The 26,238-nt window shown below is 35.0% G+C and overlaps 1 protein-coding gene across 9 annotated transcripts in view; it reads right to left on the bottom strand.

Moving 5' to 3' along the window:
• The window catches only part of ZNF236 (zinc finger protein 236), a 93,072-nt gene that overhangs the window by 20,255 nt on the left and 46,579 nt on the right, over nucleotides 1-26,238 (bottom strand). For 7 of the 9 annotated variants that reach the window (XR_005103033.1, XM_037379381.1, XM_037379383.1 and 4 more), the window contains exons 14-29: nucleotides 23,149-23,409; nucleotides 22,646-22,896; nucleotides 21,851-21,952; nucleotides 16,941-17,095; nucleotides 15,692-15,798; nucleotides 15,439-15,590; nucleotides 15,114-15,323; nucleotides 14,343-14,622; nucleotides 13,797-13,900; nucleotides 9,386-9,751; nucleotides 7,333-7,478; nucleotides 5,892-6,123; nucleotides 5,275-5,454; nucleotides 3,853-4,005; nucleotides 2,301-2,491; nucleotides 465-596 (exon numbers count right to left, since the gene is read on the bottom strand). Coding sequence is in view for 8 of the 9 variants with exons in the window: in XM_037379381.1 (XP_037235278.1) it covers nucleotides 465-596; nucleotides 2,301-2,491; nucleotides 3,853-4,005; nucleotides 5,275-5,454; nucleotides 5,892-6,123; nucleotides 7,333-7,478; nucleotides 9,386-9,751; nucleotides 13,797-13,900; nucleotides 14,343-14,622; nucleotides 15,114-15,323; nucleotides 15,439-15,590; nucleotides 15,692-15,798; nucleotides 16,941-17,095; nucleotides 21,851-21,952; nucleotides 22,646-22,896; nucleotides 23,149-23,409 (3,022 nt within the window). In the remaining variant the exon portion in view is untranslated. The remainder of the gene's footprint in view (nucleotides 1-464; nucleotides 597-2,300; nucleotides 2,492-3,852; nucleotides 4,006-5,274; nucleotides 5,455-5,891; nucleotides 6,124-7,332; nucleotides 7,479-9,385; nucleotides 9,752-13,796; nucleotides 13,901-14,342; nucleotides 14,623-15,113; nucleotides 15,324-15,438; nucleotides 15,591-15,691; nucleotides 15,799-16,940; nucleotides 17,096-21,850; nucleotides 21,953-22,645; nucleotides 22,897-23,148; nucleotides 23,410-26,238) is intronic. The other 2 variants (XM_037379382.1, XM_037379386.1) reach the window with 2 other exon arrangements.

Here is a 26,238-nt window from a genome sequence, read left to right as displayed (position 1 = left end):
TACTGTATTACATATGTAAAAGTTTCTATTGAAATTCAAATACAAAAGAAGTTGAAAAGGCTTTACATGGCACCACCATTAAAGCAGTTTGATTATAAAAAGAGAATGGAAAAGGTGTAGCAATAGGTGCTATTTTTTTTTTACACAGGTCTCAACTTTGTCTATTTTTATTATCTAACTACAAACTTATTTGGAAATTTTTGGAGCAGTCTGTGTTGAAACAATGGTTATGTAATTTGTAGGAAGAAACACATTATTAATTGCACTTCTGTTTTGTATACAAAAAAATGGTTTTAAATCAAAACTTAAAATGGAATCTGGGTGACTAGGAAGTCACAACGAACCTCTTCCCAATACTCTTTATTTGGGAAGGACATCAGCCTTCCTGCTTCAGGATATAGAGAAATCAGTCCCATATTTTTATTAAATTACCCACAAAAGATAAAGAAATATATTGTATCTACCTGATACGTTATTTCGTCAGAGTTTGCAGATGCTGAATGGGGTGTATGGCTCACCAGTATGACTTGCTGTGAGCCTGACCCACTTTGGCTAGCAAGACTGGAATCTGTGAGTATAGCAGGGAACTGCTGACCCTGTCAAAAGAGGGGAAAGGACAAAAAAAAAAAAAAAAAAAAAAAAAAAAAACCACAGGCAGAATAACTACATTTAAACAGCTAACTGTAGTTACATATATTATTTTTACACCTCAAAACTACTTTTTTTTTTTCCTTGAAAAAGACCATTCCAGAATCCTATCTGAACAAATGTTAATTTCCTCTCCTTTTTTTCCTTCCATTTTAAGTCTAACAATTTAAGGGTAACAACACCTAGAAGTCTGTAAGAGTAGAGATTCAGTTTTGATTATTTTTCACAGCCTTGCATCAACTGCTAAATGTTTCAGATTTCCCTTGTCCTTGTCTCTTCAGCCGACACTTTCTTTAACACCTATATTCTGCTTTCCTGCATGGTCTTTCCACAGTATTTTCCTTTTTTAAAAATCTCGTTGGTTAAACCTACTTCCAAACTACATCAAATCAAGGTACAAATTCATTAAAGATAGACAATTACTAAAATCATACTGCTACTATTTCTACATTACTGTTAAAGACTTTTTGGTTTCCCCAGGAAATGCAGTGCCCTTACATACTACATGTCTGTTCATCACTATTCCTGCAACACAGACTGTGTTCACATAGCGCCCAAAACAATGTTTCATTTTTATTTATGCCTGCCTTAATATCAGACATAGCATCTTTATTAATAAACATCAACACTGCCAAATGTAATTGCTTGATTTATTACATCTGAAATGAAATCACGTTGCTTTGTTACTCTGTGATGCCAGAAATCACAACTGTGTCATAAGAACTATTTAAGACACTTCCTACCCTACCAGGAGCAAAACTGCAGAGGAAAGCGTATAAGCATCCTTACAGACTTTGCCTCACCAGGTTTAATCACACCATACGCTAGATAAATAGCACTCTTTCATTTATATGCATTTACACATTCCGTAATTCAGATCAGAAGGTAAGTAAAAAACAACTTAAACCTAGTTAAGCCAAGAAAGTAGAATAGCTCAAGTTTTCACAGGTAAAATCTACACTGAAATACCAATCACACGATGACCCTAAATTTTCACTTTCTAGTCTTTTAATATTATTTATTTTTTTTCCCCCCCCACTCTATACATTCCACTTGTAAACATGTCTTTGGCTCTTGATGACACCACAAAAATCTTATATTACAATAAAAATGAAACTAATGCTAAAGCTACTGGGAAGATGATAGTCCATACAGCGCTGCTATTATAAAATTTCTTATAACACTACCTATTGTTAAAAACTGCCAATTTAATATAGATTCTATCCTGTTATTTGCTGTGAAAGGAGTTGTTGCAACTGCTCTTCAACTCTTATGTTCACAAGGAGGAACAGAAAAATTAATCATAGTAAACAATAAAAAGTTTAGGAACACTAAGCTGTACTACTGAATAGTGATGAAGAAGTACAGTTTGTCACTAAAAACTGATCTCAATCATTTGAAACAGCAGAACAGATCTATTCATTGCAAAAAAAACCCAAAATCCTGCAAAATTTACCCATATTTCTGTTTCAATAGTTTATGTTTCTACATGCCAGTATGCACACAATGCTGGCAGAAAGAAGGAAAGTTAACTGAATTTTCAATTACTAGGTATTTACAGGACAAGAATATTTCCTAAGCAAAATCTCTAGTTCCTGCTCTGTAAGACAGTAACATTAGTTTATTCATCAGTTCAGAAAAGCATTTCTTACCTGTGAAGTGATATTAAGTGTAACTGCATCAAGACCACCAGACAACATTCCCTGAGTGTCAGCAAGAGTCAAGGTGACACTACCATCTCCTCCAACTCCTGATGAAGACATTACCAAATTCTGGGCAGAAACTGTAGACTGAGATATGGGTGTTGTTGAAGGAAGGTTTGTTCCACCTGTTGTATTAAGTTCTGGAATATATGCAAAATAGTAAAAAACCAAATAATCTGTTACATACATGAACTCTTAGCTGCAAACATTTTATTTGAACTTAATTTCTATTTCTCACTTGCTAGTCCTTTCTATTTTGGAAAGAAATAAATCAGTTAAACAGCTATCACATGTCAAAAGTTGTCAGATTGTCAGACGATAAAAGTAGGATATATTACACTTAAATGTAACTTGATGGACATCACACTGCAAAGCCGTAATTTTGTAACATGGTGCGTGGGAAATGACCCACTGCCAAAAAGACACTTGAAGAATTTTCAGGTTACACGTTTCTGTAGTCTTAACACTTTCAGAATTCTCAATGAAATACACTTTGACTCACAGCAGTAAAACAAAAATCTGGTAACTGCAACCCAGCACTGTCACCCTATCCTTGCAATGTGGTTGATAATCCGTAATAGCAAAAAAGGCCAGTTTATTATTAATAGGTATTTCCTAACAGTTTGATGTAACAGCTGCATAATAGTATATTATAGATTCTCCAACATGAGACTAGAGGCCTCACTGATTTCAGTTTATGATAAACCTGAGAAGATGACAGAGACGGTATAATACAATTGTCTGTTTTTACTACTTCATTTACTAATTCATTATACAAAAGCACGCCTTAAACTCCAAATCCTACAGCATACTCTGGGACAGGCTTCCCCCTGTACGACATTCAAGCAGATTTGCTTTATTGATGTATATGCAAACTAAAGAAAGCTATGAAAGGCAATGGACAAAGGAAAAGGAAGGTAGAAAAAATGTAAGCATGCATATGAGTAAAGAAAATTACTTACATGTTAGTAATGTCTGTATTAACACAACCTGCTGCAACCAATAAGTGCAACCTATTAACCAGCACAGCAGGTTGCAAGTATGACCAACTATATATATGCACATATGTTTGCATGTATATATAAACAGATATAAGTAGAAACTCATATACATAAAATCTCAAAATTTGAATACTAGAGCAATTTGGTATGAAGGATATTTTATGATTTGTCTGCAGCAAATGTGTTAGGTTTCTTCATCCTCTAATTTATAGAAATTGTCCTTCAATATTGCTGTAACTGCCTCAAAGTACTAATTTTAGGTAAGTCTTTTTGTTTTCTTTTTCTTCTTGCTACGCAAAGTTCATTTAAACTGGCATAAAAATTTAAACCTAGTGAGAAAACACACAAAGCCATGTAGTTCCAGAATCACAATGTGTAAGATTATACCATTTTGTATTAAGTTAACCTGGTCTAATATTTATTTTTAAAATAAAAATTTATATTAAAATTTAAATATTTATTTTTTATTATTTTTAATTAGAAAATCACTGTATGCATACCTGCAGCATTTAGTGAAGTGCCCTGAGAAAGAAGCTGGTCATTGCTTATGGTCAACGTAGCACCTGTAGTCTGACTGTTGATGGTTGGCGCTGTCAGCCTTAAGCCACTATTCAGATCGCTGCTTCCAGAATTATGCTGAATAAGATCTTGACCTAAATAGAAATTAATCCTGTTATAACTGGAAATGTCTCAACGTTATTCTGCTACTGTACTTAGAACTATAAACAAGTGATCCTAAAATAACAGAAGTAGAAAATACAACCAAACCACAAAATAAATTTCTACAGATGCAGATTTTTATGCAGAGGTTCGACAAGTTTTTTATACAGATGTGATTATGCATGTCTAGATACTAACAAGTAGAGAATATCTGTATTAATATTAGAAAAATATGGATCTTACTTATCTAGATTCAAGGCACCAACTTCATGAAACTATAAAAAACTAGCAACCTAATGGCTAATGGTTAAATTGTAATTTTTTCAATCCACTGTATGGATAACGAAGTGCATTGAACGTGCTCTTTCGTAAAAACACAACTTCACATGGTGATAATTTTGTGGAACGGTTAATAAGCATAGAACAACCAGAAACAGAAAGCACATTCTCTCAGTTGTTGGACATCTATACTCCATTTTTCTTAGATGAGTGAACATCCATTAACAAGCAGAAAAACATAGGTGGGAGACCCTGACACCTTCACACAGACATCATTGTCATGACATTTAAAATAACTAAACAGTGTTACAGAAAATGGAAAAAGAGAACAGAAAAAGAGAAAAGGAAAAGAAAGAAAAAAGAAAGAAAAGAGGAAAGCACTAAATATTATACTGAATTTATTAAAGAAACATCACGATACAAAATACAAACGGTCTTGGGGGGAAATAGAAAGATATGTATAGTATATATAGGATCAGCCTCTTAGACATAGTAAAAAAGTCAGTCTAAATTTATTCAGGAAGACCTAAACTATTAACTACATATTACAGAGATTGAATAGTACACCTCAAAGAGTGATCAAAACATCTATTAGAACATTGGTCCACAGGCATTTAAAGAAAACTAGATGAAACAAACTCATCCCCAATACCTGTCCTGCTTCTTCCCATCCCAGTGCTACCCAGGAGTTGCACTGCTTCAAGTGAGGTGCAGCAAAGAAATAAGAACTGGTTATATGGGCTTTGTCACAGAGATAATCTGTTGACCCAAGGCTGTGAATAACATAGGAATCAATCTAACATATGTCCTCAAAGCAAATATATTTGGTTTTCAAAAGATTTGGGGGTATCCTTTAAAGCTGATGAATATAAAAAACACCTCACAGGAAAGCTGTGGACTGTGAAATTATCCTCAAATGCTACTTCATAGCTACCTTATAAAATGGAGATCTGGTACCATTAAAGATCATTAAAATTACCAACCAGATATGGTAAGAGTGATTTCTTGAGGACTTCCTGACGAGCTTGTAGTAGTAGAACCCGAAGCATGAGCTAGAACTTGACTCAAACTGGAATTATTTATGGTCAACATTATCTCATGTTGTCCATTTGAAGATGATACCATACCCTGTGAAGTCATGACTTGAGAGATGTCCTGCGCGCCTAAATGTAAGTGGGTAGAACAAAAAAATTTCCATTAAGATCCTTTCTTTATAATACAACACAACAGTAAGATGCAACTTTTTAAAGCAATTAATATATTATTTTCTGAACTACTATAAAAAATGTAGCCAAGATTAGAGTACAAGTTCTAACATCTTAAGAATAAATTGGTTTTGTATGCAATTTATTCCTCTGTAGGCTAATGACTATAAACATTCTTCAATATTTTCATTATATACTCCAACTTCTGAAAAAATTATATTCAAAACCAGTTAACACAAAGTTGGAAAACTTGCTGAAGCTGCTCATACGAAAACCAGTATGTTTATTTTATTAAATGAGGTATTTAGCAGGAGTGAGGGTAGTGGGATTTTCTCACTGTGGTAATACCATAACTAAGAAATTCAAAGCACAATAAAACTGTCGACGCTGCTTACCACTAGCGTTGGTTGTCAGCACAGACTCTTGCTCAGATAGGGATCCTATCGTCATGTTAGCAGATGATGTTACTGTGGGCTGCAACGACAGGCCTGATATAGGCTGAATAACCACATTAGCTGGCACTGCATTTTCCGTTGCCTGGAGGGAAGGATTCTGCGGAGCCATATTGGGATCTCCAGTTAGCTGCTGAGCAAGTAAATTACTCTGCTGTAGAATACTTGGATCGATCTGAAAAGCAAGTTTTCAATCTGAATTTAACAAATACAGGTTAAGTCAATATTCTTAACATAGACCTGGAATTCATATTTATTGCATACAGAGTCTATATAATATGTAAACTTTATAATCAACCATTTTAAACTTAGATTTATTTTTCAAGTGTCTGTATATAGCCAGTCTTGAAAGTCACTACGTAAACAGCTTCACCTGTGGTTTCTTCCCTCCCTCCCCTCAGCAAAATGTTTGGGGAATCGTGATCATAGTCACATATAAGCGTGCTGGGCACCGGGTACCCACACTGTCTGTACTGTCTTATTGCTGCATGTAACTCTAACCACTGCCTTCAGGTCTTTGAAAGTGAAAAGGCATGGAGCAGAGAGAAAACTGGTATCAGAAATTATCTATTTTTTCTGCTCCTAGGGCTCATTAAGGTCCCAATTCACAGTCAAACAGATGTTCTTGATAGTTTAAGATAGGCATTTTACTCTCAGGGATATTCGGAGATCGGGAGAAACAAAAATAAAATACAGTTTTCTTTGTTTTACACTGAAAACTTCTTGAGTAGAGACTCTGAGCAACCTAATATAACACTGTCTCTTCCCTGACCTTGAGGTTGCACCTGGCGACCTCCAGTGCAACCTCCAACCGCTATGATTCTGTGAAACTGATCAAACACAACCAAGTTTATGAAAATCATTCTTTCACATAATTTAAAATATAAATTTTTAAATGTAATCACCTCATCTTTTCCTGTCATTCATTTTATAAGCTCAACAGGAATTTAAATCATTATTCTAAATATTAAAAGCTTGCTAAATGATGCAAGTGCGTTATGCTAAGCAAAAGAACTTTTCGTGCAATAACTTGGGTGGGTTGGTTTGTTTCGGGGGTGGGGGGGAGCCTAAAATGCTTTTGAAGTGAAAAGACAAAATGTAATTAAAAGAAAAAAAAAAAAAAGATTTTAAAGCAATCTGCCAAAATCCCAGAGGGGTGAAAAAAACCTGAAAAAACTGAAAAACAAAGAAACCAAACCAGAAAAAAACCCACTGCAGCTATTCTAGAAGTCTTCTAACATAGCACAACTGATACATTATGGTATTGCAGCACGCCTTGTTCAACTCAAAGGAACTCTTCCAGAATTAGGTATGCTCCTTAAACTTCCTTCAGCCCTCAAAGTGACTCTATAAAATTAAAAGCAAGCAACTCCGAGCAACCTACCTGTAATGTTATGTTGTTAATACTGGTGGCATCTATTCCAGAAATTTGAACATTTTGTCCAACCAGATTAGCAGCAAGTTGTAACTGTATTCCTTCAAGAGTGGCCAAGCTACCATCTGTCAAGGACACAGTTAAGTCACCTCCAGCTACCAAAGAAAACAGTTATATTATAATGTTTTTCTTTATCATTACTGACTGCCTCTTTCAGATTATTTAATTTATAAAAATAATCAAATACAAAAGCTATACACACACACATTTATGCCAAGAAAAATAATTTGAAGTAGATGATTGCCTATCTTAAAGCTTCATAAATGCTATGTAATTTAGAGATTGTTATTATTTAAGCATCAGCTAGCATGTTACAAAAGAACCACCACTCCAGAGTAGCTTTGGAAACCTGGAGAAATTGATATAAATTTCCTTGGAGAGTGTGCCATGCCTACATAAAAGTAGCCCTCACACGTGATATGTACCTTCTGACTCTGAACATGAAAGCTCCTGCCACATTTTTGTACAGCACAAACACTGTTCGAGGTGTCAAAGGTCATCCTATGTACTCATGTGAATGGAAATAAAGGTACATTAGCGTATGCAATCTGAAACCTTCAGAACTTAGAAAACTCCTAATGTCAAAAGTTGAACAGACCAAGACACCTTGTGTTTGACACACCTTTTTCTCCAAACATTCTCAGTATGACCAACCAGTTTCCTCTGGCTGATGTTTTAAAGCTATCTATCTTTCCCTCTACAAAATCCTTTAGTATAAGTCTGCTTTACAACGCACCCAAGAAATACCTGCTCTGAGCAAAATTCGCATCACTAATTTCAATTTAAGAAGGTTCCTGCCTCTTTCTAGGACATCTAAACATGCTAAAGACTCCTTTTCATTGAGTGTACTCAAAAAACCAACCAAACATCAGATAGCTTTTAATCACGAACTTATCACTTCACTGTGCCTGTCAAAATTTACTAGTATCTTCTGAACAATGGTTTTGGGCAACAGTTTAGGTCAAATGAGATAAACTGGAAAGGCTACAGTTAATGAGACTGATACATTACTGTGAATTGGTAAGCATACTTTCAGAATCACAGATATGTACTGAAAGAAGCGCCAAAGCAGCACAGAAAATCAAAGTCTTACTTTCAGAAGTGACAGACAGACAGTCCAAGGCCCACAACTTAAGCAGTACATTTAACAGTACCAGGGAACATTTTCAGACACCTGAACACTGTTCTGCTCTTAAAACTGTCCCTGTTCCAACTTCACCAGAGGCCAGCTAGCACTTACACAAACAATTCCTGAAAGCAATTTAGAAGTTGCGAGGATCGTCCTCAAAAGGTCATTTTCTTGCAGCATGAAGCTTGTTGGGTATTCTGTGCCAGCTGGCCTTGGAGTCAAAGAATGGTCTATGGCACATTTAATGTTCTAATACAGCTGTAGCCACTGTCAATCAGTAAGACTTCATATCCTAGACATTTAATTTTTTAACATACATGCCTACAGTAGTAGGTTTTTTTGCATCCCTAAAGATTTTTCTTCTTTTGTTTTTTGGGAGTGTGTGTTTTCTTCTTTTTATTTTGGACTTTTAACTACACATGTACAGCATATCACTTAATCTTCATTATTCATGCAAATAACTAATGTAGATAAACTTTTCTTTGCTCTATAATCTAATGCTTGAATACAAAATAAATCTTAAGGATTCGAAAGCTTACAGAATAATTGTTTTGCTTCTCTCATTTTAAGGAAAGGCAACGGAGTATTACCAAAAAGAACACAAGTACTCCAGCTACTTGTTATTTTCTTCCTTTCTGCAGTGTAACACCACAGCAGAACTGAAGAGATCTTTTAAGTGAACTGCATGTATTTTCCCTTTCATTCTTAAATAAATACAGTTCTATTTATGTCACCACTGTGCATTGAATCATGAATTCAGCACAACTCTTACCTGTTTGGAAGTAGTGTTTGGCATAATTTTCTGAACTCTAATAGAAAGCAAAGTTCAGTACTTGATCTCAACACCACCACCAAAAAGTCATCCATTTTTACCTGACACTGAAGCAGGCAGGATAGCCTGGCCCACAAGTCCTTGTTGAAGTAAATTTTGATCAAACTGACTCGTCAAAACAGAGTTATTCATGATGAAAACATTCGGGTCTGTAGAGGATGAATTAAGAAGACTGACTGGTTGTAATCCCTCAGCTGAAGTACGGGAGACAGGTTTCCTAACCTTCTTTGTCTCTGGTTTATAATGACACTGTATGTGGGTTTTTCTGCGCCCTGAAGTACGAAATCGTAAATCACAGTGTGGACATTTAAAGGGTTTTGCTCCTGTATGCAGACGCATGTGGACTTTTAGACTCCCTTTTGTAGAAAAAGAATTACTGCATACATGACAACTGAAGAGCTTCTGGCCTGGAAAAGTTTCAAAAACAGAATAGTAAGTGATAGAACCTCTAAAAATCAACAGCATTGTACCAACAATTCAAAAAAATACAGATTCTAAACTAATGCGAACAGAATAAATCTGAAATAGCTAGACTTTTTCTTTATAATTTTGGCTGATTTTCTAAAGAATTAAGGATCTCAGTGAAGGGTGTCTTAATTTTCTCACATTTCTAAAACTTGATGTGCTGGTTAAAACTTTCATGCAGAATCTTAATTTGGTCACATTGATGTCTCTGTCCTCCACATCATCTCACCTTCCTGACTAATCAAGTTGTTTCAACTACACAGCCCATAAAATTGCAGAATTAGAAGTTTCATCTTGACCTCTTCAGCATTTGGCTTCTCCTTACCTAGTCACTAATTCCTTTTTTTTTTTTAATTTCCTTTTTAATTCCAGCAGCATTATTCTTCTGTTTCAGCCTTTACCTCAATACTGACTAGTATTAATGGATTACAAGTAGAAAACAAATAAAATTTATAAGTGACATAATATTGTAAAACAGAGTATCAAAAACCTCAAAGTAATCTAGAGGTCCAAAAATTTGGTCTAGACAGTCCTCTTTCTTTTCTCTCCTTTCAGATTCCGTAATATTTGAAAAAAATCCTTGGTCTCAACTAGAATTTTTAAAGTACTACAAATAACAACAGTTAACTATGGAGTTTATTTCATTTAACCATATGCACAATTGTACAATTCACAAAAAGCACAATGTAAACATCTGGCAGAAAAGATGCCACTGCATCTGAAAATCTACTAGAGCTCCTGAAATTCGCAGGTCTTCCAGCACAATATTCCTTCCTAGCTAAACAAGGGAAAGAAATCAATGTATTTTACATAGCTGCCTTACCAAAGAATAAAATCAAGGCTTCTCTATTGCTGTGACAGAAAAATAATTAAAAAAAAAAAAAGTAGTAAATATGACTATGCTATCCTTTTTACCTGGCAAACCATTAGATCAACCCCAAAACAAAGCTGACGACTTCCACATCAGAACACACTATTATATTCCAGTGATGTTAGTCATTTATAGTTGGTAAAGAAGTCATAAAACCAATGTGTGCCTATGATTCCTGCTAATGAGTTCTAGTTTCCATTTACACAGAAGTGTCTCTCATCAAATTCCTGAATTACAATTCAACCTGTTTCCGATTACAGATTTAAGATTACAGAACCCTAACATTGTTGTCACTTTTTGTTCAACAAAACTAAGTAAACCTCTTACAATGTTCTGTTTCAAATAATAGAGAGAAGCCCAAGAATAACATGAGCCAGTCCGACAATGGGGATCTGGACTGAAGCAAAGCTGTCTACCACATTCAGAGTACCACAAAGAAAACCATCGGACAGTCTTTCCCACTAAAAAAAAAACAAACCAAAAACCATCGGGAGAAAGGAGGGAGAGAGAGAGGGGGAAGTTAAAATAAAAAATAAGCAGGGAAGAAAACACTGAACATCTGAAGTCCTGTTTAAACAGAACATTAAAATATTCAATCAGACTATGATGTGACTCTTGGGCTTCTTGTATAATTTTTTGTATAGTATTTTATTTTTAAAATAATTTCTATAACAAAAATTATATGCACGTATAGTATATATTATATACATACAAATTATATTAAAATTATACAATATATAGAAATGTATAATAAGAATAAAAATAAAATAATATAAAATAATTTGTATAATAATAGTAATAATAATAAAAAAATATGTTCTGGATGAACCAGAACATAAAGCTATCCATGGACAGGGAGGTAGTGGCCACAAGAGAAACCTGGAGGGAAGATGATCACGAATCGGGATGAGGAATCATACAGGAATGGCAAATGCCAAATTGTCATCGCTTCTATGCATACTACTGGCTACCCAAGTTAAATGTTAACAAGACCTGTCATATATACAGGAAATTAGAAAAGCAACAAAATGCGTGACTTCATTTATCCCACTGTATGCTGTATCAGGATACAGAAACTAAGCGTTCAGCTCTGAAAAACTTCCAGCCCAACTGCTGGTCTGAAAAGTGGTGATACAATAGAAGCTCCAGTAAAACCCCAAACTAATTCTTTGCATCAATGTTTTTTTGCAGATAAAGTCAGGCAGATTCCTATCCAGGCAACTTTCTTTTACAGATGAAGAGCAGAGTAGCTTTTCAAACTCAATTGTTGTTAGGGAAGTTCCAGACAATCACACTAATAGTTTTTTTTATTGTTCAGTTAAATAAGCATGGCTCATCATATAACCAACGAATGACTAGCTGTAGGTGTTGCCCAGAGATTAAAAAACAGCCCTCTGAAAAGGGATCCAAGCTCAAATGCAGAAGCTACACACCACTTAAACTTCATGATCATCCAACACGAGCTGTCCCAATTACAACGCAGAATGGAAAAAACCCCATAGTTTCAAATTAATTGTAACACAGGAATGTTGATGTAGCATTTGTAGAGAAAATTACACTTCACAAATCTGTCAGAGGTCTTTGAAGGAGGCCAGATTTTCACTAACAAGACTGTGTCTGGACTTTTGGAGTTTTACAGTTTTTTTAGAAAAAGGATCTCAGAAAACACTGCTGTCACAGGATGAAAGGGCAGAGTCCTTTCATAAATTAAAGAAAAATAGTTCTGAGGCTAAAACCAAAAAGTAGGACTACATGGACAATTTTCACAAGGCTGGAAGTCGACAAGAGAGTTCTTTAAGCACTTGAGTGAGGACTCAAGCTGGTCAAACTTGCACTATAAATAACATGAAAGAGAGAATGAAAAACAGCTTGGAAGAATCTGTTACGGATATGAAAACAATAATTTACAAAGTTATGTTTTGTATTATTAAAACGTTTGTAAAAATCAGCAAAAGCTTGAAAAAAGGAAAAAGGGGAAAAATTTCTTATTATTTCTCAAACAAAAGAACTAGTGGGCTTAGGAACAAAATCATCAGATGGCATGCTGAAAACCAGATTTGAATCAATGATCTTATTACTACTGGATGTACTGGACCATTTGTTTTCAGCCAGTTTTTCTGGGTTCAGAAAGCAATTGGCTAAAACTAATGTAAAATATTCCATTAAAGGCAGTGAGCAAAAAGATACAATCTCTAGTTCAGAGTCCCAGAACTTGCAGACTGCTTGAACCTAGAGGACCATAATCAAATCCTGCTTTGCTCTTTTCATTACCCTTAGCACCTGCTACTGTCTGAGACAAGTTACTAAATTTACACAGGGATTTGGTGTAACACACAAGAGTAGTATTTCTTACTAAACAGTAGAAAGTATAAATACACTAAATATAAGCTTTTTTTTTTGCATTTTTGAAAAAAGCTTATAATGCACCTCAGCAAAACTGTAGCCAGTTTTAGAAATCAATTAGTTTAGGGCTGGGTTTATTACAGAAGGTCGATGGTAAGAAGAAAACTAGCATGAGAGAGATACATATAAAGTTTTTTAATTTACACAGAATTGGTATTTAAAAATACTGCTATTAAAATCAGACCTCTTTCAGGGATACAAAGAAAATGACTATAAAAATCTAAATATTACAGAAATTAGGTTTATATTCAACTTGCATGATTAAAATACCTGAATGCTTGAATCTTCTGTACTCTTATTTTTCAATCAACTTCGCAGCACAAACTAATGTTTATCTTTTTTTTTCTTTAACTTAATTCTATAAAATCCTCCAACTCCACCTGTCTCATTCAGGAAAATCATTCTACCCTTGAAATGCTACAGCAGGTTTGAAATTAAAATATTATAGATATAGACATAGTTTTTCCCATGAGCTACGACTATGACTTTAGGCTTTATAAGCCTAAATACAGAAGGCTGTAATGATATGGTTTATTCAAAATATGGTAATGTGATTCATCTGATGATGCTGTAAGTACCAAATTTCACCTAGCACTTTCATTCATAACGCCATTCTTCAGATCATAATGAAACATACCATTCCTTGCAAAACCTTTAGTTAAAACAGTCAGTTTGAACTTAGTTTGAACTAAGACATTCAAAATCTTACTGACCTGTGTGCGTTTTAACATGGCAATCCAGAGTGGATTTTACAGTGAAACTCTTTCCACATTCTTCACACTTATACGGCTTCTCTCCAGTATGGATACGAACATGCCTAAGAATTCCAGAATACATGTATATGTGAAGTTCTACTTTTATGTCAGTATGTAGAAATATTTATTTTGTATCTTACTGATTTTAGAATAATTGAGTACTTGTATTAAATTAAGCAGAACTAGTAAAGAAGACAATTTAAGCATTTGCCTTTTTTTCAAACTGGTTTTTATATGCAAGTCCTACAGGAAGAAAAATATAATTTATTCTAAAACTTCATAATAATAAATATAATACCACAGGGAAAGAAATATGAAAAGGCTGGTTTAGTCACATTCAGGATATCTAATATTTTGACACATTTTTAAACTGTTCTGAAAAATAAAAAATGTATGTAAATATGAGTCAAACTTTAGCTTAGACATAAAAAAATTATACGAAACTCTTACTGCTAAGTTTCTGGTGAACAATTTAGAAAATTGCAAAATTTTCACATTCCTTACCTGACTAAATCACTGGGTTTTTTAAAGCTTTTGGGGCAATAACTACAACAGTTGGCATATTTGGGCTCCGCTTCCAGTTCTGCTTGCTTATCTTTGATCTCGCTAATTCTGTCTTTCTCCGCAGCAGACTGGACAAGAACTTTTTCTGAGACAGTGGCACTTTCTCGAGGCCTAATCTTTGCCAGTTCTGCTGTTTCTTCTTCTGTAAAAGTTATGACACCAGGACGAGATTTCCTGGAAGTTCTTTCAGAGTTTTCATCATCATCTTCAACACATGCAACTATTAAAAAAAAACACCAAAAACTATTACATATGTCTGTTTATTTTAAATAATCTGTCAGCTGAAATCACAAAAATAGAAGGGTTTATTATTAAACCCATGGCCACTACCTCACATGCTTGGATTTAAATCTCTTTCAGAGGTCTAACTACTCATGTCTGCAATCCTTTTAAATAAAGCTGTATTTATAATTATTATTTTTACAATCATTAAATACAGATAAAAGTAATTTAGGACAAAAAATGTTCTATTTTAGTGACACACTAACTATGTAACATACAATACCTTTAATATACTGGACAGGCTCCTGAAAAACTGATTTCTTTAAACAATTTAGATAACAGAGCAATTTCAGCAGCTCTGGACATCAGACATCATGCATGCTGGAAGGCTAATTTATAACATTACTCTTACAGCATTCATGTAATCCACTGAAACATCTGTACTTGCTATGTTGTAATGACTAGAAGAGTAAAAACGAAATAATTTACCTCCCCCTCCTGTTTCAGTAGCTGCTGCTACAGCTGAGACTGCCTGATGTTTTTTCATATGTTTTTTGCAGTGAACAGTTGTTCGAAAGCTTTCATCACAGAATGGGCACTTGTAAGGCTTCATGCTCATGTGAGTTGCCATGTGCCTGGTAAGGCTGCCATTAGTTGTGAAGGAGGTATTGCAAATGCTACAGCTGAATGCTTTAACTCCTTAAAGTAACAGAAACAAATAAGTAGCATGCCATTTGTTTAAATTGACTTACACAAGACATTTATGAAACCCAAGCATGAGTTAAGCTAATATTGAACTGGTATACTCTATTACCTGTATGAGTCTTCTCATGTGACTTAAGAACTCCTGAGGAAACAAAGCCACGGCCACAGAGTTGGCATTTATAAGGTTTCTCACCAGTATGTGATCGTATGTGCTGTTTCAAATGGCTGGATTTCTTAAAACCCTTGTTGCAATATTCACATCTATTAGAAGAAAATGGTTTTCATTAGTTGCATATAATTACTAGCTGTTAGCTGTAAAAGATTCAGGAAGTTCTGTGACAGAACCTAAAAGTATAACCAACCTATACGAACGTCTGCTTTGATCTTCATTATCCTCAAGAAAATGAGGCCGCTGGGTATGCAATTCAAGTTCTTCTTGTGATGACTGATCTTGTATCAAGCGAGTAGTCTAGAAATCAAAGTCTCAAGTAAATTTCAATAACACAGTACTGAAATAGTCACACAAATAGGCAAGAAAAAGATTACAGCATTTCTAGACAACACAAGTAATCAATTTTATCATTTCATATATTTTTGACCAGAAATTAAGAGTGCAATTGATACCTCACTCCTTCATAGTGAGAAAGAAAGCAGCAAAGTGTGCACCTGCTGAATCAGAATAAGCAGACAACGTGCTGCACTTCCACCTCCCTGTGAATCTAGACAAAAACATGTGAGTCTTGTATATTTTGTTGGTGTTTGAAGGGTTAAAGTTAATACTAAAGCAGCCATTTTAAACAGTATGGGCCCCACACTGAGTAGCAAGATGCAATGTTGCCAACAGACTTCACTACTTCTTGAACAGCTTTTTCCTCTAACCAAAAACAACCACAGAAAAATCCTTGAGAATGACAACATGTTTTAAGATTTGAAGAGAAGAAAACTCCAAAGCCTGTATGCTGAAATCACTCAAACTGTTCCAGATCCTAAAACCCACCTCAGTTCTCTGACCGACACTGGCCCTTTGCAAACAAGCATGAAGGGACAATAATGATGCAGGTCATCATGGTAAACACATTACTACAGATAGTCTTCATTCTAGGTACTGCTACCATCATAAGAAGTTATATTTAAACTTTATTTTTAGCAATTAAACTCTTTTACAAATTTAACCAGATGAGAACCACAAAACCACATCATACATTACAATATGCAAGCTCCATGAATCATCACTACATGTTTGTGATGTTATTTTTACTGCTTAATTATATCTATATCCATAGAAATTAAAGACTTAGGACAGAATACAGTGCAATAATGTAGAAGTGTTTTATAACATTAGGTCCTTTTCTTTGTTTTAGACTTAATCCAACTGTATAGCATTAGATCCTTTTTCAAGCATCAAAAAGTACAACTTTTTTTTAGAAACATGTGGCCAGGTCACTTATCCTCCACTCACCTTTTTATTTTCCAGTTGTTAAACACAAGCAATCTAGAAAGAAATCATGAACCTTTTCCGACTGCTCAGTTTATCTAATCATCAATGAAATAGTTCAAAGAAACTCATCACTGAACACAGAACAATGAATTTTGCCTTCTGGCAGTACTTACTACATTAATAGTGTCTGTATTTGGAACCTGAAGAATTGCAGATGGTGGATGGTAACTGGTTGAAAGAGCCTGAGATTCAAGTGTGCTTGAATCCTGCAGTTGTTGTACAGCTGGAAATTGAGACTGTTGATTGTAGCTGTCATTCACAGTAAAACCTGCCAGAAATTAAACAGTCACAAACCTAGAAAATACATGGAATTGGACTCTGAATAACACCACACCTTTTTTGAAGACTACCTTTGAAAGAGTTTAAGCGGTATTACCATACAACAATACTCATTTTATACTCTTCACTGTTGAGTGTCAAAATACACAAATGTTTCTGGCATCTATGTAATATGCATAATAGGGTTACTTACCATGAGCTGGAATTCTATTGGAAAATCTCCTCCACAGAAAAACACTGCTTGAAGTTTCTTCAAAGTGCCAAAATTACCTTAGAGCCATTGAAATTTTGAATTTCTTGTACGTAAGCATGCATGTGTCAAACAGGTTGACCCATCTCCCTTTATCCACGTTGGTACCACGCTCCCTTAACTACACTGGAAGCCGATCACAAGGATGCAAAGCTCAGTGGGGAGGATGGCGGGTGAGTGGAGGAGATGACCCAATAGGAGAACTCCAGTTTCTGATAAAGTAACCCCATTTTCTCCTACTTTGGATCTCCTCCACATATTCCCACTCTTTAGATAATAGTAAAGTAGAGCCTCTCAAAGGCAAACTGCAAAGTAAAAAATAAACATTTTTATTCACATTTCCAGTATGAAGACCTAGATTTGTTTTTCAGTTTTGTTGTTCTGAAATATCAGATCTTAATCACCTCCTTTTCTAAATGAATGAATGAAATGACAGTATCAATGATTCAGAGCCAGGGAAGTACAGCTCAGATTGCAGGGGTTTTCAATGCTATCAGAGATGCCCTTTTATCAACCCCTCTAAGCCTTCTAATATATAAAAAAAATAATCAATGTTATGTGGAAAAAAATGAAACCACAAGTACCAGTAATTAAATTAAGGGCAGCAATTTTACTATTTCTGTGCAGTTTGCCTTTAGTGGACAAAAAGGGTGAAGATTATGAAAACAGGGTAGAAACAAACCCGTGTCAGATGATCACAGCATCAAAGGCCAAAAAGCAATGCTTAAAGAACGTTCAGAATTACAGTGTATCAAAAACTGTGATATGTTAAGTTTAAGCAGAAATTTTCCCAAAAGACACTTTTCACAGCAGAATACTGTTATCAATAGAAGAAAAAAACCTATTTGTATGCTATTGCTTACACCATAGAGCAAAAACTAATACATGTAAACAAATTTTGAAAGCATTGTCAGATTGTAACTTCTCACCAAACCTAATGCTGCAATTTGTATATTATTCTCTCTCCTAGAACTACCAAGATTAAAAGAAAAAAAAATTCAATAAGCTGAACCTTGCACCTCAATAACTCTTTTATTGAAATGACAAAATAAAAAAAAAGTAGCCTGAAGAACAGCAATGCAAAGCTCTACGGTGATAAGAGGGCTGCTAATTTCTATTTTCAAATTCATTTTAAAAGCACCTTTATGGAAAAACTGGTATTCCCACTACACTTGATGAGAACACACCAAAAACAAGCCTCAAGAAACTGAAGCAAAAGCAATGCCACTTCCATGCCCTACAAAAAAACCAAAAAAAAACCCCCAAAAAAACCCAACGGAACTATGAAATGTACAAAGAAACAGCTATCTAAAAAAACCTGCAACTTTTTTTGAAACTGTAAGTATTTTTTACTAGGTAAGAAAGATAAAAGAATTTACCATACCATGACACACTTCATAGTGTTTTAATAAAAGTAATTATTGACATCCTGAAAAATTTCCCAGGACCAAGCAACAAAACACTCAGGAAGAAGAGTTCTGAATTTAGAGGTATTTGGGGACCAACTGAAGGAAGAAATACTACTCCTGAAAGTAGTTCTGGAATAGATACAAATCAATGCTGTACAAGAACATACATGATGTGTCCCCATTTTGCTCAATACCCTAGTATGAAGGACAATTTCCACTCAAAACTTTAAAAAGATTTAACAATTCTGAGCATGTTAAAGGCATTTGCTATCACCATACTATTTCTACAGAACAGCGTTACAAACAAAAACAAACCAAGCACCAAACCCCAGATGTTCAGTCTGAGAGACAAATAAATTTCAGAACCTTTTTTTCTGCTCTCGTTGTCATCATTAGAAATTGTTTCCCAGAAGCTTTTGCTTAATCTTCAAAGAACAAGAGTATCCTAAACTCTGTACAATAAGGGGAGCCTCATACTACAAAGTCCTCTAAACTTGGATTTTGTGTTATTGCAGTACAAATTTTTTCTTGGCATTATGACACCACCCAACCTATTCTCTTCTACATTAACAAAACATACTGAAAAAACAGAATATGCTAGAAGTCAGTTTACTAGTGGAAAGATATATGTCTTGCATATGAGAATGAGAAAACAACAGTAGGATAGTTCATAGCAAATACAGTATTTTAGTTGAGGCACAACTTGAATTCTTTACTGATCATCTGAATTCTAACATTACAAACATATCTACGCGCACATGTGCATCTCAGTGCAGGTCAGTGACTAACAAACGTTCTGCAGGTTTGCTTCCTAGGTAACTTTTGGACTAGCTGAACAGTATTGACTAGAATCAATGTGTAAATAGTTACTGAAAGAATCAGAATTCCAAGTCCTAAGATTGCTCATCAACTACTCAGGAAAACAAAACAGCAGTCTGGTGGCAAGTGTGTATTTGTATGGACTACAGAATAACAGTATTCGAACTTCTGTAGTTTTTCAAATCATTCTCCTATCACCACTAATTGAGTTATTAACATTCAACCATGCTTACAGGGAGACTTAAAGGAAGAAAAGGTGATAATCTATATGAAAACACATTTGGCGACAGAAGATATTCAATAATCCAAAGACATTTTCTCATAAAGATCCATCTGGCTGTTCTGACCTCACTAAGAAGTCTTCAAATGAAGATGCCTGAATATGTAAACTACAAAGAACACAAGTGCTTTTTCTCAGTCTTCAAAACTAGCTCAAATAAATAACAGATCATGATACACCCTCATAAGATCTGCACTTCTTTACAAGCCTGAACGTATTAAGAAGAAAATCTATCTGAAACCAGAAGTTCTGTAGAAGCATTACAAACAGAGAAAGAATAAACAAAGTACTGACAGGTCTGTGCAGACCTAGAGATCGGCCTCATCTGTCTGGAATGCAAAGATTTTCTTTTTTCTTTAAAAAAAGAGAAAAAAATCAAAAACCCACCAAAGATTTTTTTAAAACTCCTACATCGTTTTATTAATAAACACTGAGCCAAAATATTTTAACAAGAATACAGCCTACAGATATCAAAGATAAAAAAAGACATGTTTTAAGCTTGAATATTCTGCCTAGCTGATAGGAAAAAGAAATTAGGAGCATGAAGCACAGATGCAGACATAGGGAGAGGGTCGACCAATTTAACGCATGCATCCGCGCAAATGCTTACCTACCTGAAATTCAAAAATTTTGAAGGGCTCCAGGATCTTCAAGGAAACTTCAAAGATTTGGGAATCTGTGGATGAGATTCCAAGTAGAATAGGAGAGATCTTATACAAATGAGACTTAAAAAAAGCCCAAAAAAACCACACCACAAACGTTCCGATTCTCTGTACCAATTTTATAAATGTACCGATGATCAGCCTAGGTTTCTGATGATGGAAGAATTGCTTCGTGAGATCTAGAAGAGTCTCCCCCTTCCTCAAGAAATCACTTAGTAGTCAATATTTATTTAATGGAGAAGATACAGTTACAAAGAAACTGAAGTCTAAATGAGATAACAAAACAAGGTTTATGTATTGGATTTTCAAATTCAAACAAAAACCACCGACACTCTTGAAAGTAACACAGAGTGAAAGGCTGCACTTTTTCTCTCTAGTCTATTTTCATTCATTTGGAAACAGGTAACCAATGAAAATAATCCATAGGGTTTTAACAGAACCTGGTTCAGTCTTGTTTAATAAAGGTGGAGACTGTAAATTTCTTTTCAGTTACACACAAAGCAGCACAACCTACAGAATTAAAACCTGCAACAAATTATACTACTTCTTCATAGTGTCATGCAACTTAGCACAGTCAATCACACTTTTACTGCTGCTATATAATTAAACAGGGAATGAAATGAAGAACAGAGAAGTTTAAGCAGATGGAAATACCAATTACTGGTTACAAGTTATATAAATATGAAGTTATTTCCTGGAGTCTGAAACAAGGAGGAAGACATCAACTCGTCAGCCAGTGAGGTATCCTTCCCAACCAATGAAAACCCCTTGAACATACCCACCTTCCCTGCCCACCCCAAAAAACCCCACCAAACCAAAACCAAACTAGCTGTTTCATATCAAGCAACAACTCAAGAAATTCAGCTGTGAAAAGCAAATGAACACAGTCATTACTTCATTCTCTGCAGGCTACATAAGCCTCACACATATTTCTCAGTATTTAGAGGGAGGAAGGGTTCCAAATGTTTACAATTTCTTGATTTGTTACTTACATAGCTTTATAAAAAACAAAAGGGGGCAAACTGTGTAAACTGTCTACTGCAACAGCGATTTCAAACACAAACAAGGAAAGAATATGAAATGCCTGACCATAAACCCCATAATGACTACACATCAGCTCATAAAAGCAAAATCTATTCATATTTAAGTACTCAAAATATTCTACCAAATAAGAGTTTCAAAACAGTAATTTAAGAACAAGTTTTTGCAAGTTCTCTGCATTGCAGTTACTTTGACTGTGGATGCTCACTTCTGAAATGCTTTATGATAACTATGCTGTAAAGCCAGATTTATAAAAATCACTTTAAAAACCTTTATTACTAACCTTGTGACAAGCCCTGTTGATCAAATGACTGCTGTGTTATAGCTGCTTGTTCAAATTGAGTGATGTTCTCCTGTAAAGCATGCTGGGATGTCACAAACCTATCTGAAAAGGGGAAAGAAAGAGGAGGAAGAAAAGGAACAAACAAGAAGAGAAAAAAATATCAAGAAAAGATGATGTAATTAACTGGATAATTCAGTTGTTCCCAAAACCCCACATTTTACAGTCATCTAAATTTTTACTGCACTAAAAATAAATAAAAAACTATTAGCTGAATAGGTATTTAAATCTTTGCTATTTTTATGTAGGCTATACTCCTCTGTAATACTTGCTAACTCATTACACTACGAAAAAGAGCAAATAAGGAAAACTAAAATACTCTGTTCCACTATTACTGATAGAATAAGTACATGAAATATGTTGCATCCTCCCACCTCAAAACACAGGTATTACTTCTTAAGCAGACTACATAGCTGTGCTTTTTATTAATAATAGAGGTGCTGTGGTAAAGTTTTGTGCACATAGTATTATTTTTCTGTGTATTTGCTTAGTAGATTTTATTGATACAACTAAATGGCACAAACCTTAATCAATCATTTTATATTTTTAACAGTAAACTAAACACCAATGAATGAAAAAAAAAGTACAATACACAATTAGTTAGCTTTTACTCCATGTGTTTTTCTAGTTGTTTACTTGCATTATCTTGAAACTCAAATCATTGACATGTGTAAAGAAGTTATTTGAGAGCCTGCAAACTTAGCTCATTATAAACCTTACCATACTTCAAACACTCACCCTCATCTTGCTCTAAAGGCTGATCAGCCAATTGTTGCTCTAGTGCTGTTTCTTCTGGGCCTACTACTGGCTGCTGGTCTAACTCTAAAATAGCCTGCTGATCTGTTGCAACAGCTTCTGACTGCTGTAGCTCATCACTTTCAATCTCCACTTGCATCTGTGTAGAAACATGAATGCTCTGCTGATCTACTGTAGAATCATCTATTGAAGCAGACTGCTGATGCTGCTGAAGTTGCTGTGCAAGTTCATATCTGCAATGGAAGGTAAGGCCTTTTTATGGCTTCTGTTAGACAATTATACTAACCATTTGCATAAACAATTTTTCACTTTACTATACATCATAACTTACTGCATGCTTTCAGAGCAACCTAAGTGTTTGCTACCTATAAACATCCTTATTCAATTATGAGCATTTGCTACACAGCAAAGCTGCCTTTCCAAGTATCTTTAAGAAAGGGTTACTGAAATACATTGAAGGATTCATGTAAAAATTGTAAACATACCTATGAGTCTTCATGTGTTTTTTACAGTTTAGTGATGTTTTGAATGTTTTCTGACAATACGGACACATATATGGTCGAAGGTCATTATGGATCCCCATATGTCGCCTTAGGCTACCACCAGTAGTAAAGGCCCCGTTGCATATAAGACACTTAAAAGCTTTCAATCCAGTGTGTGTTCTAATATGTGCCTTCAGAACTCCAGCTGACACAAAACCTCTTCCACACTGTGAGCACTTAAATGGCTTTTCACCAGTATGTGACCTTTTTAAGAGAAAGCAGAAGGTAAAGTAGATTTAACAGTGTGATTTACGAAGTTATTAAATGACTATATTTTAAAATTAGCAAAATAAACCAAACTAAGGTGACTGCTATACGGAAGGAAATGGCCTCAGTTAAGAATATCCAAAATGTAAAGCTTTAAATAATCTGCATGTCATCGCTGGCAGGGCTAGAAGCAATATAGTCTTGACAGTCTTAGTTATGTTCTACAGTCCAATCTCCTTTAATGATCATATTTTGCCTCAATTAAAACATCTGGGTTGAATTTTTCCATGCCAGATAACATACCAGTTCTTCAGACTACTGTAGTATCATTCACATGTCTTTTCCTCAATTCAGCTAAAACAATGTTCAGAAAAGTTTAGAGAAAAATATATGGTCCTCCTCATAGAATATCCTACTGCTACCACATTTAATAATGAAACTTTCAGGAAGAGAACTGTGTCCATCCTGAATACCCCCTAAACGAGGCACAGTACAACTAGTCTTGCAGACTGCTATATGAAAACAATATTCAAGTGGGGAAACTCTCTCACCTATACTATCAATGTGTCCCACTCACTATATCTTTCCTTTCAGAGGTGCTGGAGGACGTCCCCTTTATGACTACATCGAGATATAAAACAGACTGAAGGTCAGGTTAGGAAATGGAGTGCAACAAAAATTTTAAAGGCTACGACTGTAGCATCCCAGGACTGAGAACCAAGAGGAAGGCCATGTAAATGCTAGGAAACAGAAGATAAAGGAAGCAGGGTTTAATATAATTGAGAAAAGTTAGGGATGTCTTAGGATTTACAGTAGCCTTGACCACCACATCAGACGCCATACTAAAGTAGTATGACATAACATGATGACTGTTTTGCTACCAATATATGTGTATGGAAGTCAGTGGTAGGGTACACCAACCCTTTCTTGGTGTGCCTGTGGGAGAATCTGACACATTATCCAGTCAGAGCTCTATTGAATATACCTGTAATACAAATTTCCCTCTGTTTCAGAGAGGGAAACAAGCTTTCTAAGCAGTGATCAGCACCATTCCGTGAAGACAGACTGACCACCTAAGTGTCAAGTTTAGTAGTTTAGGTATAGCAATGCCATTTTACGAAGAACAAACATGGAAAAAGAAGTTTCTAATTCCTCCACAAAACCCCTAATAAAGCCAAGCTAACCCTCACTCAGTACTCAACGTACACGAATACCACCTGCAAACATCAATCAGAAAGAAGCACAGTGGCAAGCAGTTGGTACTTTGCATTTTCAGTATGGCAGAAGAAAAAGAAAGATGCACATAATAAGAGGCTTTTAAAGCTAGTTTATACTGAGGCTGGAGTAAATGTATACCCAACAGCAGACTGAATTCAAGCACAGGCATTTGAAGAACAGAACTTTCAAACTCAAAACGTATTCTGACCAAAATAAAAAAAAATATTAGAAAATAATTGAGTATTCAGCGCATGTAAACCAATTGTTTAAGTCACAAGCTGTTCATGTTCTGTGTGATTAAAACACTTAATTATCAAAGAATCTTGACAGAACTTGAAAAAAGAAAAATTAACTAGGTAAATCAGTCAACTACATTTCTCTAACACAAAGAAAAAATTAAAAACTATGAATATAAATAAAACTGTAAACTACATAAATGCTTCAGTAAAATATGCATAAATTTAGCTTATCGTTAGGCCCTCTTTAGGCAGACAATGTCCTCATTAGTGGCAACTAACATTTTAATGGTAACTAGTCATTGACCGCTACTGAAACTGAGACGTGTGAAAAAATTAAAATCAAACTATTTCAATGAAGGACTTTGAAGGTGGTAACGATGCAAACCAGCAACACTTACTATTTAAAATTATTTTGATTTAAATGAGTCCAGCTTGATCATGTCTACAAAAGACATTGAGAAATCTTGACAGGATATTACAAAAGGAAAAGATAAGACATTGCAAGGCTACCCCCATCCTGTTAAGACAGCATATAGAAACCAAGAACTGTTTCAAGCCAGCCTGAGAACCTACTACTACAGAACTTGTAAGGAGAACATGAGGAACTCGTCATGATTTCAATTAGAGAAAGTGAGAAAGCAGTACAGAGCTTACATTGCAGAAACAAGCATACTGCCACCTGCTTGTACGGAATCTTTCCTTAGATCCTAGTAATCATCTTCAGGTTTTGGGTTTTTTTCGTATTTTCTCCTCCACTTATTCATACTTTATAAATCAGTGAGCAATATTTGTTAACTAAACATCAAAGCTTACTGCCTATAAAAGTACAACCCAACCTAACTTTGAAGCTACTCTTTCATTTGAAAACAATTTGGATTAGTTACCTCCGACTGGTTCCCCTCCAACCTAAATTCTTCTGTGACTCCATGACCTCGTGGTTGTAAGAAACACCCACTATATGGAACCTGAACTGAACTCCAAGCAACAAAATGATCCTCCCAAGAAGATTTACTCAACATTTACTCCCAAGAACTCCTTACTCAATCAGAGTAACTCCAAGTTCTTTTAAGTTTAGTAAACAGAAAACAGCACACAGAATAAAAAGCTAATTTCCTTCTTCAAAAATAGGAGTTACACACAAAGCAGATGACCTGGAATATGCAATTACAAAATTTAAACAAGAATGCACATGCAATGCTTGCTATTATTTATATATAGTTTAGGAAAAAAAAGAGGCTGAATGTTAATACTGCTAAACTACACACTAAATACAAGCACTTACACTACTAGGACTGCACATAGGTATGAGTTAGTCCAAAGCCTCCTCCAACTTAACCAGAAAAATCAGTTATCACCAGTTCACTACTTA

The sequence above is a fragment of the Falco rusticolus genome, chromosome 3, assembly GCF_015220075.1.
Source record: "Falco rusticolus isolate bFalRus1 chromosome 3, bFalRus1.pri, whole genome shotgun sequence".
NCBI classification, from domain to species: Eukaryota; Metazoa; Chordata; class Aves; order Falconiformes; family Falconidae; genus Falco; species Falco rusticolus.
This window is presented reverse-complemented; position numbering and strand designations above follow the sequence as displayed.